This window comes from Rhinatrema bivittatum, chromosome 2 (assembly GCF_901001135.1).
Source record: "Rhinatrema bivittatum chromosome 2, aRhiBiv1.1, whole genome shotgun sequence".
Classification (NCBI taxonomy): domain Eukaryota; kingdom Metazoa; phylum Chordata; class Amphibia; order Gymnophiona; family Rhinatrematidae; genus Rhinatrema; species Rhinatrema bivittatum.
The window spans coordinates 194,521,466-194,539,691 of NC_042616.1; the positions used below are offsets into that span (position 1 = coordinate 194,521,466).

Here is an 18,226-nt window from a genome sequence, read left to right on the forward strand (position 1 = left end):
CAAGCTTGATCTCCATCAATGATTTGAGACGCTATGGCCAGATGAGCCCCCTTCTCTCAAAGAATTGAAAAGGCATCTTCATGCCTCAAACTCCACACCCCATCCCAAGTAGTGAAGGGTCTCTGAGCCTCAATGTCCTAACTTCCCTTTTATTCTGTCTAATGTCGGTCCCAAGTCAGTAGGGGGAAGTAAAGATCCACAGTGTTTCCTACCCCTTTTGTACAAAAGGGTCCAAAGGCATGGGCTGAATGCTCGCTCACCTTCATTTGCTCAAAGTTAATGGTGGGGGGGAGGGGCAACATTAGGTTTCAAAACCTTATTACTTACTCAAGGAGGAAGGGGGACAGGATCGGGGCAAGCACATTAGAATGCCAATTCCCTTACAGAAAGCTAAAAACATAAGAAACGATATGCTAGCTCAGACCAATGGTCCATCAAGCTCCATTATCCTGCCTCTGACGGTGACTAGTTCAATCACTTAGAAGTATGCAGAATATCCCAATATGAAAGTTTGTTTCATATTGTTCTCACCTAGAGTTTAGAGGTAGAAAAACTACTCTGTTTAATAATTATTTATGAGCCTGTCCTCCAGAAACTTGCCAAACATTTTTTAAACTCAGTTATACTACTAACCTTTACCACAATTTCTGGCAGCAAATACCATAACTTAATTGTGCATTGACTTTTGTGATGTGGTTAACTTTATGCATTAACCAACAGGTTAATGTAAGTTGCGTTAAGCCATGCAGTTTGCAGTAAGTCATTTTAATATTAATGAGTTGCTCTGCATACAACTGCTTAAAATAATTTCTGCATTCAGGGATTTTTTTGTGTTAATGTTAATACAAACGTATGCATTACCATTAACACATATTAGTACACTTTTTTTAACAGACTCCTAAAAAAGTAGTCCTGTAACTGTAAAAGCTCTAAACCTATCACATGAACTCAAGAGCATTTCTGGTCTTAAAAGCTTTGTTTGCAAAGGAAACATTTACAAGCTCATGAAGTACATGGATATTACCAATAATTTTCATAAAGAACAAGTTATAGATAAGAAATATTTACAAAAGAAACATGATTTGATTCATTTTTTTTTTTATTAGGCAAGCACTTCAGTGACTTCGTGTGGGGAAAGGTCATGCCACTTCTCAAACATTCTCTGGTCAGCCACTACTGACCCTTATACTAGCTGGAGAAGGAGACTGAGTCACAAACTGAACCAAAGTCTACTCCTTCAGGGCACATTACTGTCTACTGGGCCAATACATTCCTCTGAATTGTAGGTAATAGGGATGTGAATCGTTTTTTGACGATTTAAAAAAATTGTCAGATATTTTTTAAATCATCAAAAATCGTTAGAGTCGCAATACAATAGAAATTCCCCAGATTAATCGTGAAAAATCGGAAATTGGGGGAGGGGGGAGGGCGGGAAAACCGGCACACCAAAACAACCCCTAAACCAATCCGACCCTTTAAAACGAACCCCCCCAAAATGTTTAAAATTACCTGGTGGTCCAGTGGGGGGGTCCCGGCGCGATCTCCCGCTCTCGGGCCATCGGCGCCATTTTGGCTGCCACTAAAAAAATGGCGCCGATGGCCCGATAAAAAAAAAAACATCCGACCCTTTAAATTGACCCCCTTAGCCTCCCCCACCCTCCCGACCCCCCCCCCCCAAAAACCTTTTAAAATTACCTGGTGGTCCAGTGGGGGCGCGGGGAGCGATCTCCCACTCTCGGGTCATCGGCTGCCACTAATAAAAATGGCGCCGATGGCCCTTTGCCCTTACCATGTGACAGGGTATCTGTGCCATTGGCCGGCCCCTGTCACATGGTAGGAGCACAGGCCGGCCAATGGCACGGATTCCCTGTCACATGGTAAGGGCAAAGGGCCATCGGCGCCATTTTTATTAACGCAGCCGTTGGCCCGAGAGCGGGAGATCGCTCCCCGCGTCCCCACTGGACCACCAGGTAATTTTAAAATGGTTTTTGGGGGTTCGGGACGGTGGGGGAGGGTTTTTTTGTTATCAGATCGGGCGCATCTGATAACAAAAAAAAAAATCAAGCCGGACGATAAAAAATTTAAGATTTTGAATCGGAACCAGAACCGATCAGATTCCGGTTCCGATTCACATCTCTAGTAGGTAATGGAAGTATTGAACATTAGGGATGTGAATCGTGCTTCTGACTATTGAAAATATCGTACGATATTTTCAAAATAGTCAGAAATCGGGGGCTCCCTGAAACCGATAGGAAAACCCCACGGAATTGTTTGTGGGGTTCTCTTATCGTTTTGGGGGAGGGCGGGAAAAATGGCACACCAAAACAATCCCTAAACCCACACCGACCCTTTAAAACTGATCCCTTAGCTTCGTCCACCCTCCCAAACCCCCCCAAAACTTTTTACAAGTACCTGGTGGTCCAGTGGGAGTCCCGGGAGCGATCTCCCGCTCTCGAGCCGTCGGCTGCCACTAATAAAAATGGCGCCGATGGCACTTTGCCCTTACCATGTGACAGGGTATCCGTGCCATTGGCCGGCCCCTGTCACATGGTAGGAGTAATGGATGGCCGGCGCCATTTTTAAAAATGGAGCGAGCCATCCAGTGCTCCTACCATGTGACGGGAGCCAGCCAATGGCACGGATACCCTGTCACATGGTAAGGGCAAAGGGCCATCGGCGCCATTTTGATTAGTGGCAGCCAACAGCCCAAGAGCGGGAGATCGCTCCCGGGACTCCCACTGGACCTCCAGGTACTTGTAAAACGTTTTGGGGTGGTTTAAGAGGGTGGGCGAAGCTAAAGGATCAGTTTAAAGGGTCAGGTGGGATTTTTTGTTTATCGGCTCGGGCGCAGCCAATAAACAAAACCGTGATCGGGCCGCACAAAAAAAAATTAACAATGTGAATCGGAACCGGAATCAGAACCAATTCCGGTTCCGATTCACATCTCTATTGAACATAGAACCATAGAATAAGATGCCAGATATGGACTGAAAGGCTCATCTAGTCTGCACAAATTACTTCCTTTTACATGCTATAGACCTACATTGTTCTCAGGGGTTTGTTTGTTTTTCCAATAAACATATATATTAAGGTTAATTTGTCTTCCAACTTAATATATATCCAATTAATATAAGAAATACCAACTTTTTAATTGTTTTTCAGTGAATTTAGGGGTAGATTTTATAAATTTGCGCACCCGCATACTTTTGTTCATGCACCAGACGCGAACAAGAGTACGTGGGATTTCAATAGATACGCGCGTAGCCGCGTGTATCCATTAAAATCTGGGGTCAGCGTGCGCAAGGCTGCCCAAAATCGGCAGCCTGCACGCGCCGAGCCGTGCAGTCTGCTTCCGTTCCCTCCGAGGCCGCTCCGAAATCGAAGCGGCCTCAGAGGGAACTTTCCTTCTGCCCCCCCCCACCTTCCCCTCTCTTCCCCCCCCTAACCCCCCCCCCCCCCCCCCAGGCCCTATCTAAACCCCCCTACCTTTGTTGCTTTGCTCGAAGCAGGCGTAACTTGTGCGCGTTGGGCCGGCAGCCGGCGTGTCAGGGTCCAGTCCGGGGGCTGGTCAGGAGGCCACGGCCACACCCTCGGAACACCCCCGATGACGCACCACCGCGCCATGCCCCCCGACACGCCCCCCCCCCCCAGGAAAGCCCTGGGACTTACGCATGTCTCGGGGCTTGCACGTGCCGCCAAGCCTACTCAACATAGGCTCGGCGCGCACAGGGGAAGTTTGGGCCAGGTTTTCGGGGGGTACACGCGTATCTTATGCACATACCCCTTTGAAAATCTGGCCCTTAGTGTTCATGAAAGGCATTTCAATCCTGTTATGAAAATACCACGTCTAAAGGTGAGAAAATAATTCAGTCTCCATGTTTATTCTGTTTCTGGACTCTGTTGAGACAACCAACAATGGTGCCCAATCAGTGACAAATTGTTATGGGGGTTTGTTAGTGATATAAGCACCTGTTTACCAGAAATTAGACAGAGATCACTGACTCTTTTCAAACAGGCCAAGAAATGACTTTACAGATTTTAAGAACTATTTAATTCTTGACGTGAACCAGATTTGAATCATAGGGCTAAAGGTGAAATGTTCGGTATCAAATTTATCAAACCATTCTGTTCCCCAAACACAATAAATATTGGAAGAAATATTCATCATTTAATAAATACATTTCAAAGCTTATTTGTGATATTTAAATAATTTGAGCACTATCAAAAGAGCATATTATACGGGTAAAACCTATGGACAATTCAAAGGCATATATTGTACCAATTTTCAAAAGCCCACTTACTTGGGTAAAGTGCATGTACACGAGTAAAACACAGTTTTAAGCATATAAATGCTTTTGTTAATCAGGCCCTTATTTTTTAAATAATATCTTCTGCCTTTAAACTAGTATGTGGGTAGCAATAAAACCATTTAATGTAAGCAGCATTACCTATACAGTCCAAAATCCAACCCACTGTTCCATCTCCTCCACATGCTAGAACCCTGAAGTCTGGAACATCTCGGAAAAAATTCAACCTGAAAAAGTGACAAAATGCATTTTTTATTTATCTTTATCAATCTTTAAAACTCTGACGTGAATGTTTTGGAAGGCTATAGGTTTTATTATTTTATTTAAAACAGTTAATTATTTTGCATGTAAACAGGATTGTTAGAGATGGTCGAAAAAAGTACTCAAATAAGTAAAACATTTAATGCCTATATAGAAATGGGAAAAAAGGACAAACATCTGGAACACATGTACACATGTTCATAGTATGGAAATAAAATCCCAGATCTAGAGGCAGTTATAGAAGAGACACTTGGATGAAGTGGCTGTCAGAGAGACCGGGATATAGTTATACTAGGCTAATCTATTCAGAAAGCCACAGGTTAGGAAGAAAGGGAGAAAGAGTGGCATTATATATAAAATATAGTAAGGAGAAGGCACTGTAGGTTAATCTGGAAAGAGGAAATGAAACATCTAATTTTTTTTATTATTTATAATACCAAAAAAGAAACAATTCAAGTAATTTCTATTTGAAAAAGAAATAAGCAGTCAAGAACATACAAACTATTCAAAATTACATTTTGTCCAGTAAATCATAAATAGTCCTTGATACCACTATACTTAGTCCACTATATTATTGGAGATCCACACCATGACCAAATGTTAACAGTAGTAATATTAACAATCACAAGCAAGCACTGTGAAACCCATATCAAAATTACTGTTATCAACATTTTTACAGGGGAGCAGCCTTCTTGATAATTCAGTCAATGCTGCTTGAATGTGCTATGCTTTTAGATTTGGCTGTAGAAACAATACTGCACTTTTCCCCTAATGTCTGCATTATCAGTACCCAGGACTGTAAAAGTCAGGGCCCTGACTTTTCCCCCTGCTGACGTGGAGAGCAATGTTGCAGTTATGTCAAAATCATGAAAGTTAATTACGTAGTTAAGGGAAATAATCCTCATACCTTCTATTAGGGGTAGTAGCTGCCGCTCCATGCAGGTTACCCCCATGTACCCTTTTCTTCATTTCCACCTCTGCCCTTTAGGGGTCCACAGAGTTAATCCCAAGCCTTTCTGAATTTGTTTACTGTTTTCATCTTCTCCACATCTTTTGAAAAGGTATTCTAGGCATCCACCACCCTCTCTATGAAGAAATATTTCCTGACGTTGGTTCTGAGTCATTCCCCCTGGAGTTTCATTTTGTGACCCCTAGTTCTATTGCTTGCTTTCCAGTGGAAAAGGTTCAGAGAGCATACATCATTAAAACCTTTCAGGTATCTGAAACTCTGCATCATATCTCCCTTGTATCTCTTCTCCTCCAGGTTATACATCTTCAGATCCTTCAGCTTCTCTTCATAAGTCTTCCAATACACACCCCACAACATTTTGGTCACCCTTCTCTGGACCGCTTCCATCCTGTCTCTATCCTTTATGATATTGATGGCCAACCTTTTGCGCTCAGTGTGTCAAAATTCATAAAAAAAAACCAAGCATAACTCGGGTGGTGTGTCACTTCTAGAAAAATCCATAATTTTGTGATATTTGTAGCTCTAATATTAATAACAAAAAGTTATAATTTTAATATATGTTCTGTATTTATTAATAAAGCAAAAACAAATAATTATTTACCTTACCTGCTTAGTGACTTTTTTGTTGCTGAATTTCATTGGCTAAATCTTCAATTAAAACACTCTCTCCCCCTCCCCCCCGCCACACACGAACTCTTACTCCCCTGGATTTTCTCATACACACTCATGCTCTCACACTCACTGGCTCCCTCACATACACACAAACACATACACCCAGGCAGGCTCCCAGTCATTCTCACACACACACACACACTGAACCCCAGGCAGGCTCCCAGTCATTCTCACACCACTCCCGCTCCCTCCAGGCAGGCACCAATTCATTCTCACACACACACACCCAGGCAGGCACCCATGCATTCACACGCATACACCCCCATGCAGACTCCCATTCATACACATGTACACCCTAAAGGCAGACCCCCCCTCTCTTTTGGCAGCAACCTCAGAACCTCTCTCATTCCTCTGCTGCCACTGTCACTGCTGCCGCATGGCTATTAGGGAGGTGCCGATTGCTGCTACTGACACTGAAGCCCATTCTGCTGCCTCCTCTGTGCAGGCCCCGTGGGCTTCCACTTTCTCCATGTTGATCTTGTACATTGTGAGATCCGCATAGAAAAACTGCTATTCTTGCACATTCCAAAGATTACATGTGCCAATCACTAAAAAGTAATTAATTTTGTTTTTTACCTTTGCTGTCTGATCTTCGTTTTCTAATTGGTTGGTCACAGGCTTTTTTTTCCCACCTTCCCTTTCTTATTTTTTTTGCCAATTCCTTTTATATTGTCTTTTTTTCTGTTTCTTTTCTCTCCATCTTCTTCCCTCAAACACACAGTCAGGATCTAATTCTCACATGCATTTCTCTCTCTCTCACACACACAGGCTCTCACTGTCACATGCTCTCTCTCATACAATCATTCCTACACAGTCTCTCTCTTGCACATGCTGTTTGACTCTCACACAACCAGGCTCTCTCTCACTCCCACATGCTGTCTTGCTCAAGCGCAGGCTCTCACTGTCACATGCTGTCTTTCTGACACACAGAGGCTCTCATATGCTGTCTCTGCAAACATTCAGGTTCTCACTCTCACACACAATCTCTCAACTCATCTCATACACGCACACACACCCTCTACAGACCCTCAGCCTCTCTCTCACCTCTGGGCCTCTTCTTCGCGGGTCGCCGCAGGATGGGCTCTGCGGCGGCCCTGCTACTGGGCCTCTTCCTCTTCTCGGGCCGCTGCGACTTGGGATTCGTGGCTGCCCGTAAACGCAAGCGCGGCTCCTCTTCTACACATGCCGATGCGTCTCCTCCTTCCTGCCCACGTGGCTCCAGCAACGTTACTTCCGGGGCGCACAGGCAGGAAGGAGGAGGAGCATCGGCGCATCTAAACGCGATCTTTTTCTTCAGGCCGTGGTGACGTGAGCCTAACCACGGCCCTGCCTATCTGCCTGTCACTGCGCACAGGGGCATTGGGGGGGGATACTAAAAAACTAGTTTTAAAGGGTCGGCGCAGCCGATAAAAAAAAAGGCTCGGTGCAGCCGATTAAAAAAAAAATTCCCGATAGTCCACGAAACGCTGTGCGTGTCAGCAAAAAGTCTCGGCATGTCACCTCTGACACGCGTGTCATAGGTTAGCCATCACTGGTCTAGATGCAAGAATGCAACACGATAATGATATGTGCTTATTGAAAGGAAATGATATGGATCATCTGGTTAGTAATTAGAGAATTCAGTTTGCAATCCATCTTTCTTCAAGACTCTATCTTTGAGTATACGGGATCTAACAAGTAAATTTTCATCTGATTTGCACCACTGTTTAAGAAATATGTGACCCAATATCAGTGGGGAGACTTAGTTTAAATCAATGATTTAAATTATCCACATTGGATTCTGCTATACTCGCAATATTGATAGCTAAGACAATTTGTGTAGTCAACAGCCTGCCACTATGTCTCTAAACTAGGATGCTCTCTATCATAATGACTGTGCCCAGTACATGCCCCTTAGGTTTTCATCAAGCTCCCAAACTGAGATGTTCTCTAACAGTCATGGCTGCCCCCACAGCATGCCCATCAGATACCAGCCAAGGGATAATGCCCTCTGTTGGCACAGATGTACCCAGCACATAATCCTCAGGCTCTGCATTGTTTCCAAATTAGGATGCCCACTATCAGCATGACTGTGTCCACTGCATTAACATTCAGACTTCTGTTGAGCTAAAGCTAGGATGTCCTTTAACAGTCATAAATGTACCTTGCAAAAACATCCATTGGATTTCTACCATGGCTCAAGGTAAGGCTGTCTACTACCAGCATGGATGTACCTAGTGCATGCCCTCCCCAGGGGCCTACTAAGTCCCCCAACATGTACCATGCAACAGCCTGCCTGACATTTACTATGGTACCACCAAAGCTACACAAAGTACATGCCCATTCCTGCAAAACACCAATGAAAAGAGAAGACAAATCTTAAATACAAGGAGGAATTCCTACACAGCAAAGAAATGCATCTGTTTTTCATGTCAATCAGATGAAATTGAAAGAATCCTGAAAAACTACAACACATATATACTTTAATAATAAAATACCTTTGCCAGATATAAGAATATGGAATCCCCTTTATGAATTGTTCCTAACAGCATCATATATGCTCTTCACCGCTCACAAGAATCTGTGAAAACTACTTGATACATATGCATGTGATCAAGACAATGTGACTGAGACTGACGTCTACTATGCTATGTTGACACAGTTGATCCGTTTTGATGGGCTGATTGCTAACCCTAGGAATGAAGAACTGCAAAGTTTGTTTCTGCGTTTTGTACCACAGAAGTAGCACATACACCCCTGGCCTCTAACTGACACTGAAATTAAAATCTGCCACAGGTAGAAAAAAAAAGGACAGAAAGAGAAAATGTAAGCTTGGATTTAAAAGATGAAAGGTAAAGAAGGCAAGTCCCAAATGCAATACATGTAATGTACTTAATAAAAGAACACTGAAAGTCTGTTAAAGTAATCAGATTCTTAGACAGGCTGGGACCCTACTGCACAGTCTGGGTAGCGCAGGGAATCCCAACAGCCTATTCCACCACATGAAGGTCCATATCTTTTCCCAAATAAAAAGGTAACTATATAGAATCAACAAAATTAAATTCATAAATGTTCTACAAGGGTTAACAAGTATTCTAAGCAATCTTTCTCATACTAAAAGAGAGTCTTCACAGTGTCTGCGGAATAAAAAAAAACGCACTTTGATTCTTGTTAAAAATGTAGCTAGTAAAGTGTGTGTGTGTGTGTGTGGGGGGGGGGGGGGTGGTGATAAATTAGCAGGTGCTGACAGGTGTCCCTGTCTCCTGCAGGCCTCTGCAGCAGTCCAAGTAGGCAGCTTCAGCAAATAATTGTACACAAAGGTGCTGTGTGCAAGTGAAAAACCTATTTAAAACACAGTGCAAAACTTAAAGATCAGGAAGAGTAGAAACAAACATACTCCCCTCCCTCCCAAGAGTTAAAGGATAGTTCATACTATATTGCTCATTGATGTGTAAACTAAAGCCAATTAGCTATACGGAGGGCAATAATCAAGGCTATTTCCACAAGTTCGACATTGCTAAGAGAAGTGTTAGCACCAAGCGACTATTCTATTAAATGTAAATCTTATTACATGAAGATAGCAATAAAGAAATCATGTTAATGCTTAGATACATCAGCAAGAAATAATACAATAACAACACGCATTTTCATAAACTAGTCCACATTAATATGGGGGGCATTCAAGTAAAAGCAATAATATTCAAAACAAACACAGTAATAGAGGTTAATTCTACTTTATATATCTACCATCAGTATCCCAATGCCTTGTAATCTGATTTATCAGAACTACTCGCCTGTTTTATCTCTCAAAAATGTTTCCAAATGCACAGGGTCAGAGAATACAAATGTATTCTTTTGAAAGGAAACAAGACATTTACACAGAAATTTGAGAAAGAAAGTTGCACAAATAGATAACACTCTCTGTCTCATCAAAATAAATTGTCTCCTTTGAGATTGAGTTGCATATGACATATAAAGGGGATGGAACAGCTCCCCTATGAGGAAAGGCTGAAGAGGTTAGGGCTGTTCAACTTGGAGAGGAGATGGCTGAGGGGGGATATGATAGAGGTCTTTAAGATCATGAAAGGTCTTGAACGGGTGGATGTGAATCGGTTATTTACTCTTTCGGATAATAGGACTACTCGGGGGCATTCCATGAAGTTAGCATGGGGCACATTTAAAACTAATCGGAGAAAATTCTTTTTCATTCAATGCACAATTAAGCTCTGGAATTTGTTGCCAGAGGATGTGGTTGGTTCAGTTAGTGTAGCTGGATTTAAAAAAGGTTTGGATAAGTTCATGGAGAAGTCCATTAACTGCTATTAATCAAGTTTACTTAGGGCCAGATTTTAAAGGGGTTAAGCGCATAAGGTACGCGTGTAACCCTTTTAAAACCCCCCTGCGCGCGCCGAGTCCCGGGGCTTGCCTGGGGGTGTGTGGCGGGGGCGTGGCGGGAGTGACGTGGTGTTTTCGGGGTGTGTTTCCGGCTCAGGGGCGTTTCGGGGGCATGGCCGAGTGCCCTGACACGGCGGCCTGTGGTGGGGCCTGCTGCGCCGGCGCGTAAGTTGCTACTGCCCGGAGGCAGTAGTAACTTTTAAGATAAAGGTAGGGAGGGGGTTTAGATAGGGCCGGGGGGGGTGGGTTAGGTAGGGGAAGATGCGGGAGCAGGTGAATGGAAAGTTTCCTCCAAGGCCGTTCCGATTTCGGAGTGGCCTCGGAGGGAACAGGCAGCGTGTGCAGGGCTCGGCACGTGCAAGGTGCACAAATGTGCACCTTGCACGCGCCGACCCTGGATTTTATAAGATATACGCGGATATGCGTGCATCTTATAAAATCCCGCATACTTTTGTTTGCGCCTGGTGCGCGAACAAAAGTACGCGCGTGCGTAGATTTGTAAAATCTACCCCTTAGGGAATAGCCACTGCTATAAATTGCATCAGTAGCATGGGATCTTCTTAGTGTTTGGGTAATTGCCAGGTTCTTGTGGCCTGGTTTGGCCTCTGTTGGAAACAGGATGCTGGGCTTGATGGACCTTTTGTCTGACTCACCATGGCAATTTCTTATCTGGAAATACATGTATTTTCTGACCACAAAACAAAATACCCTTGTTAAAAAATAGTTGTAAAACATTTATGTCCTTATCATGCTCTAAGAAAAAGGATACCAGGTGAGCAGCTCTTAAAAGAATATTGCCCAGAGGACTCATGAAAAGTATAAGATATCATTGGTAGATTAATGAACCAACCCCGCCCCCCCCCCCCCCTTCAACACTGACATTTCTCTTATTTTTAGGAAAATAAAATATATTAGATAACAAAATTATCTTTTCTTCTGGAAAGCCCAAAATATTTCACAGATACTTTTTAAACATCTCTTGGGGAGATAGCAATCTGACCATGGGGAAATTTATAAAACGCAAGTTTTCACCCCTCTGAATTTTTTTTTTAGATTCTCTATTCAATTATAAATAACCAGACTATCCTTAATATAAGCAGATCTTAAAGCTTGTTCAGTCACCATCTGGGCTTTCAGTTTCAGATAAATCACTTTCAATTAACCCTAAAAGAAAATCATAACACTGAAATCTCAACTTGGTATCCTCAATGTACTCATTTGCGAGATACATCAAGTTAACATTCTTTCCACTCTAGATACTATCCTCCAAACATCTATATTTTTGAGCTCTGAATTCTCCACCCATGATTCAGTCAATGGTGATCTGGGGCTGGCACTGAAACATTGGCAGACCCAGCAATTAATGGTGTACCAGCTCTGAGATCTTTATTCACATACAGGCCCCTTACAGGCAAGTCCTCCAATCTTGCAGCACACAGAAGTCCTACAGCTGTTACATCTGTAACCCCTGTACCAAGGAGCCACCTTCCAAGACGCTGGAGCATTTGGCCTGCTACCCCAGGGTGGGGTATATTATGTCTCTGGGCACAGGCTGGGGACAGGATGACCTATAGGGCCAAACTAGTTAAAGACACTTCTAACGCTGTCCACAAAACCCAAAGTCCACACTTTACTTGTGCTCCAAAAAGATAAACGTTTATTCTAATCCACAAAGAGAAAAGTAGCAAATTTTCCAGTCCAAATCACAGCTCAGAACTTTATTTAATTTAATTGTCATCTTGGTCAGATCACAAAACTCCCAGTTCAGTTCTTCTCTTCCCACTTTGAAATCTGAGTCTTTACTGTGTAGTGAGGTTTATTAAAACCTCACTTTGTGCAGCTATCTCCCTCTCATCCTACAAGTCTTGGTACGACAAGCACAGCAGCACAAGTATCCCAGTCTAGGCTGCTCTCCAGAGGTGTTGTATTTACAACCCTTAATAGCCCTGAAAACAAACACGGATACTGGTATCCAGCCTATTATATACTTACAATCAGGCAACATCATCCTCAACTCATTTGTACTGACCTGTTGAAGGGCTCATAATGCTGGAAAGTTAGTCACAAATGTATTAATTTAGTCCAATAAAAACATATCTCCTATCACTTGTTTTTTGAATTTTATTTCTTAATTATTTAATCTCTCTTAGGATTGGATGCCACATAGCAGATATCAATATGTTTTATGCTTCCCCCCACTAGTTTTGACAATAAACTAGGATGTCTTGAGGCCTTATCTCCTGAAGGATAGAGACACAATGGAGGTGGTGAAGAGCAGTGCTGCTAAAATAGTTTGGGGTCTGCATCACAAGCTCTATAAAATGAGATTTAGAAATGTAAACATGAATGTCCCAGACTAATATCAAGAGATGAAAGATATAATATAGACCTGCAAGTATCTGAAAGGTATTATTAATGTATAAGAAGCATACTGTTTCAAGGGAAAGGAGGTTCTAGAACAAGGAAGGGTGACCAAATGATAAAAGGCATGGAATGGCTGCCCTGTGAGGAAAGACTAAAGAAGTTAGGGCTGTTCAGTTTGGAGAAGAGACAACCGAGGGGGGATATGATAGAGGTCTACAAAATCATGAAAGGACTTGAACAAGTTAATGTAAATTGGTTATTTACTCTTTCAGATAATAAAAGGACCAGGGGGCGCTCCATGAAGTTAGCACGTAGCTCATTTAAAACAAATTCAATAAAATTATTTTTCACTCAGCGCATAGTTAAGCTCTGGAAATCATTGTCAGAGGATGTGGTTACAGCAGTGAGTGTAACTGGGTTTAAAAAAGATTCTGATAAGTTCCTAGAGGATAAATCCATAAACTGCTATGAAGGTAATTAATAAGCAATAGCAGCTTTTGATCTGTTTAATGTTTGGGTACTTGCCAGGTACTTGTGACTTGGACTGGCCACTGTTGGAAACAGGATACTGGGTTTGATGGACCCTTGGTCTGACCCAGTATGGCATATCTTATGTTCTTATGAAAGCTCTAGGACTTTTTGCTTTGTGCTTTTAAAAGTAATATGAATCAACTGTTGGGATGTCATCCAATTTACCCTGATGATGTTTTTTTAGATGCAAAAAAAAAAAATATGGGCCATGAAATTGTTTACTACATAATGTTATAGCCTCAAAGAAAATAATCAACTTATTACTTTAAATCTGTTTTTTTGGTTTTTTTTGCAACCTTTTATATGAATGTGCTTAATACCTCACCATCACTTGGCAGGATAATGCCATACTTGTCTTCTTGTTCCTCAGATAACAACATATGTTAGAGCTTGTTTTGTATGAAAAGTATTTATTAAGAACTGTGGTAGTTTGGCATATCTATGACTTATTTGCAAGACAACAAAGAAAACTTGGATACAATTTCTAAAACTTTTGCTGTTCCATACAGATTTACAGAAGTTTACCAAAATCTACACTAGCTAGAATATGTTGAATATTTATGAATACACTTACAAACATATGTTATATTTTCATAAAGTTAAACTAGATATATTTAAATGCCCTGGTCAAAAAGTACCTTGTTATTGTAGCTTACAATGGTCAAGTGTGGTGGGCAGTACTTATTAATTTTTCTCTTTTCTATTTAATCACAATACAAATATTGGGTACTTTTGTGTCCCCGTGGGAAAAAATATTTATTGGAAAAAGGTCAAAAATCTCATTTCAACTTCAATAATAATAATAAATTTAATGAAATTTCAGATTTAAAAAAATGGATCAAACTTTTACATGCAGATGACATCCTAGAAGTCCATATAATCTTATCCGGCTAACTATATTCAGCAGTGCAACCACACTGCTGAATATAGATAGCTGTCATACAGATAAGGAAGATAAGTTTATACTGCTAATTTAAGGACAGTTCTACAGCACAACCAGAGTTAGCCAGATAACTTAGCCAACTAACTTAACTTTTCTCACAAATGTCCCTGAGTTATCTGACTAAAATTTGGGTGGATAATGAGATATCTGGGTAAAGTTTTGCCAGACAAATGGGGGAAATATTCAAAAGTCAACATTTAGCTGGATTACATGTGAGTTAGTTTAAATGTGTCTGACAATTGACTTCCTAGTTTAATGTGAAAACTAGTGGGAAAACAGCATAAACCAAACTATGACATCACCTGCTATGTAGCACTTAATCCTCAGAGTTTGATTATTTACTTTAAAATAATTATGAAATAAAGATCAAGAAACAAATTGTAGATGATACCTTGTATTTGGACTAAAATCATTCTTGTGACTAACTTTCTGGCATTATGATCCCTTCAACCATTCAATGCAAAATTAACTAAGATTATATTGCTTAAATACAAGTACATTATAGGTTGGATAATAACATCCGTGTTTGTTTTCAGGGCTATAAAGTGTTATAATTTTAACACCTCCAGAGGGCAGCCTAGACTGGAATACCTTTGCTGCTGTGGCTGTTGCCCCATGGTGACAGGAGGGAGATACTGCATATAGTAAGTGCTGTATTAGAGCTCTTAGAATAGACCAAGGAAATACTAGTGATTAGCTCACATGTTCGAATATGTTAATTATGTATATCTCCCTGAAAAATACTGCTAATTGTCTGGCACTGAAAGAATGGAGCAACTGAAGTGACTAACTACCATCTGTGAGTGACAGGGAGAAAGTTGTACAAATTGAAGCAATCACTGGATTGACAGACAGAGACCAGCCATTAGGTTACTTTCTCTGTCTTGTAGATACAGCCAAAAAGAGTCAGCAAAAAGAAAGAGAGCTTTTATGTTAGCTTTAGTCAGAGGGCAGTGAAGGACCCAGAAGTGAGATGAAGACTCCTGAGGTAAGGATCTGACCCACCTGGAAATTTAAGATTACTGGAAAAACAGATGCCTTGCCTGACCATTATAAAGTTTATGGAATCAGGAATTAAGATTCAATAAGTTCCAAGTGGCTGATATTCATGCATTCTGATAAAAACTGGGTAGGTGGAATAGAAATATTTTAAAATCTATTAGATAAATGAGGCTTGACCGACATGCCGCAAATGCGCAGTAGAGAGCAGCTCTACCACGCATGCGCGGGCAGCACGTCGGTCAGAGCTTGCCTTTAACAAAAATGGCGCGGCGAGGAGCAGGAACAGTAGCGGCGGCGGCGACGAGCAATAGCGGCGGCGGCGGTGACAGTGACGAGCAGTATCAGCGGCGACGGCGACAGCGAGGAGCAGTAGCGGTGGCGGCGGCAGCGAGGAGCAGTAGCGGCGGCGCACGCAAGGGAGGGAGGGATCTCACCCGGATATCTTCCGTCTGCGCCATCCGAAGGGGTTGTGAATGAGCTGAGAGAGGGGGAATGACTGAGGGTAGAGAGTGACTGACGGAAGGGAGGAGAGAGTGACTGAGGGGAGGGGGGAGTGAGGGGAGTGAGAGGGGGAGGTGAAAGTGAGGGGAGATGGAGGGGAGGGGGAGGGCAGGGGGGAGGTGGGAGGGAGACTAGAGGGTGAGGGAGAATGAGGGGGGAAGGGGAGAATGAGGGGAGGGAGGGAAGAATGAGGGGTAAGGAATTGGACTGAAAAAAAAATGTTAATGTAGCCCGTTGTTATGGGCTTAACGGCTAGTATATACATATTTGGCCACGTGTTGTTAAATAATTGCTTTACATGTGTATCTTTTATGTTAGAACTGTTTGCAATCTTCTCTGTCAGTGAAATATGTACACACAGTCTCCATTCACAATGTTTTATGCTGTGAAAGCTTACAACTGCTAATATGAGACCTTCTCAAAATCTGTAGAATCCTTTAACAACCAGGACCCAAACAAAAGTCCAAGGGTGAGCCAATTGGTCCTACAACATATGAATTGAAAGCCTTTCAATTTTTTTTAGGCTGACAAAGTAAACTTTTAGTCCCTGGAGACTGTCCAAACTTTGGGATCTGTGCTTGGAGTTCAAAGGAAAGTTTCTTTTGTTTAACTCAGCACTACTAAGGAAGCCTATAAGTGTTGCACAGCAGAGGTCCCCAAGGTTCCAAAAGAGGGGCAAAGGGCACCAACAACAGAAGTATGAACACCCCGAGGCTGCACAAAAGAGGCAAAGCAGATCAAGAGAGCCATGAACAGCACAAAGCACCATGAAGGGGGTAGGAAGCAGCAAAGGTGGCAGGTAAAACCTCAAGGCAATGAGAGAGGGTCAAAGAAGCATACACGGTGGCATTAAGACCCCAAAACACCATAAGAGGTGGAAAGCAACCACCCATAGTAGCAAGAATACCCCAAAGCTCCAAATAAAAGGCAAAGGGCACCAACAAAATAGGTGCAAAGCCTAAGGCAGGGAGAAGCCAGAGGAAGTCTCTGGAGGAGGCCTGCAGTGGTCTTGATATGCAAATCAGACCTCAGAGCTGCTTCAATAGAGGGAAAAAGACTAATCAAACCATTCAGAAGCTGGAAGATGGGAAAGCTGGCTTACAATCCTTGAACAGGGAGAAGTCAGAGGAAATCCCTGGAGAAGACCTGTAGTGGTTTGATATGCAAATAAGACTTCAGACCTGTGTGTGTATATTTATATATATTTATTTATCTATTTATTTATTTATCTATCTGCCTATTTATTTATTGGTATATAGGGCAAAAGACTAATTGAACTATCAAGAAGCTGGGAGATGGGGGACGTATTATCCATGGAAGAGGCTTGCAGCCGTCTTAATAAGCAAATCAGACCTTAGACCTGAGTACATATAGAGGAAGAGACTTATTAAAGAATCTAGAAGACAGATGATGGGTAACTTTATATCCTTAGGCAAGGAAAAGCCAGAGGAAATTCCTGGAGGGGACCTGATGTAATTTTCTTATGGCATCATTTGGGCAAGGTGCTGGGGGTTCAGGCTTGGAGTTGGTCTTCCACTTGGCTGTGGTAGAATCCATGGAAAGCTAAATATTTGACAAGACCAATAGTAGTTCAGTAAGAACCATAAAGGAGGGCAGGTTGAAGAAAAAGTCAAAGGCATGAAACATGTATGTTTATTTTGATTAGACTGTAAGCTCTACTGAGCAAGGTCTGTCTCTTATGTGTTTTCATACAGCACTGCATATCTTGAGAAGCACTATAGAAGTGATAATTATTATAATTATTATTATTAGTAGTAGTAGTAGTACAGGCAGAACCACTGAAAAGGTACCAAGAGAGGCTTGTAGCAGCAGCAGACTTGACGTTTTAAATCACAAACAGTGACAAAACAATAAGAATGGCATCAAAATCTCAAGGAACCAAATGAGAATTAAAGTGATACCAGGAGTAGTATAAACAGCTCAAGGGTCCAAGAGTGGTGCAGCAAGCGTGTAACATGGCGTTGAATACAGGGTGCTGCACCACGGTAGGTATCTTGTACCTCATGGTCCCGGGCCCAGCGCTGTGTCCAACAACCTAGTTTTCCTGGGTATCTTTTGGATGGTTCTGTCTCTACTATTACTACTACTACTAATAATAATCACGTCTATAGCACTCCTCAACATATTCAGTGCTGTACAATACACATAAGAAACAGTCTTTACTCAGTAGAGCTTACAGCATTGCTCTTGGTGTTCTACTCCTTTGCTGCGTGCTGCTGCTCTGAGTAAGGGCCCTAGCAACTCACCAGCTTTATAGAACCAGGGCCCAGGATTTCCTGT

At 42.2% G+C, this 18,226-nt stretch overlaps 1 protein-coding gene across 1 annotated transcript in view; it reads right to left on the reverse strand.

The window, feature by feature from the left end:
• LOC115084307 (diacylglycerol kinase beta-like) overlaps positions 1-18,226 on the reverse strand; it is a 450,875-nt gene that overhangs the window by 8,213 nt on the left and 424,436 nt on the right. The window contains exon 8 of the mRNA XM_029589000.1: positions 4,449-4,534. Coding sequence (XP_029444860.1) covers positions 4,449-4,534 — 86 coding nt within the window. The remainder of the gene's footprint in view (positions 1-4,448; positions 4,535-18,226) is intronic.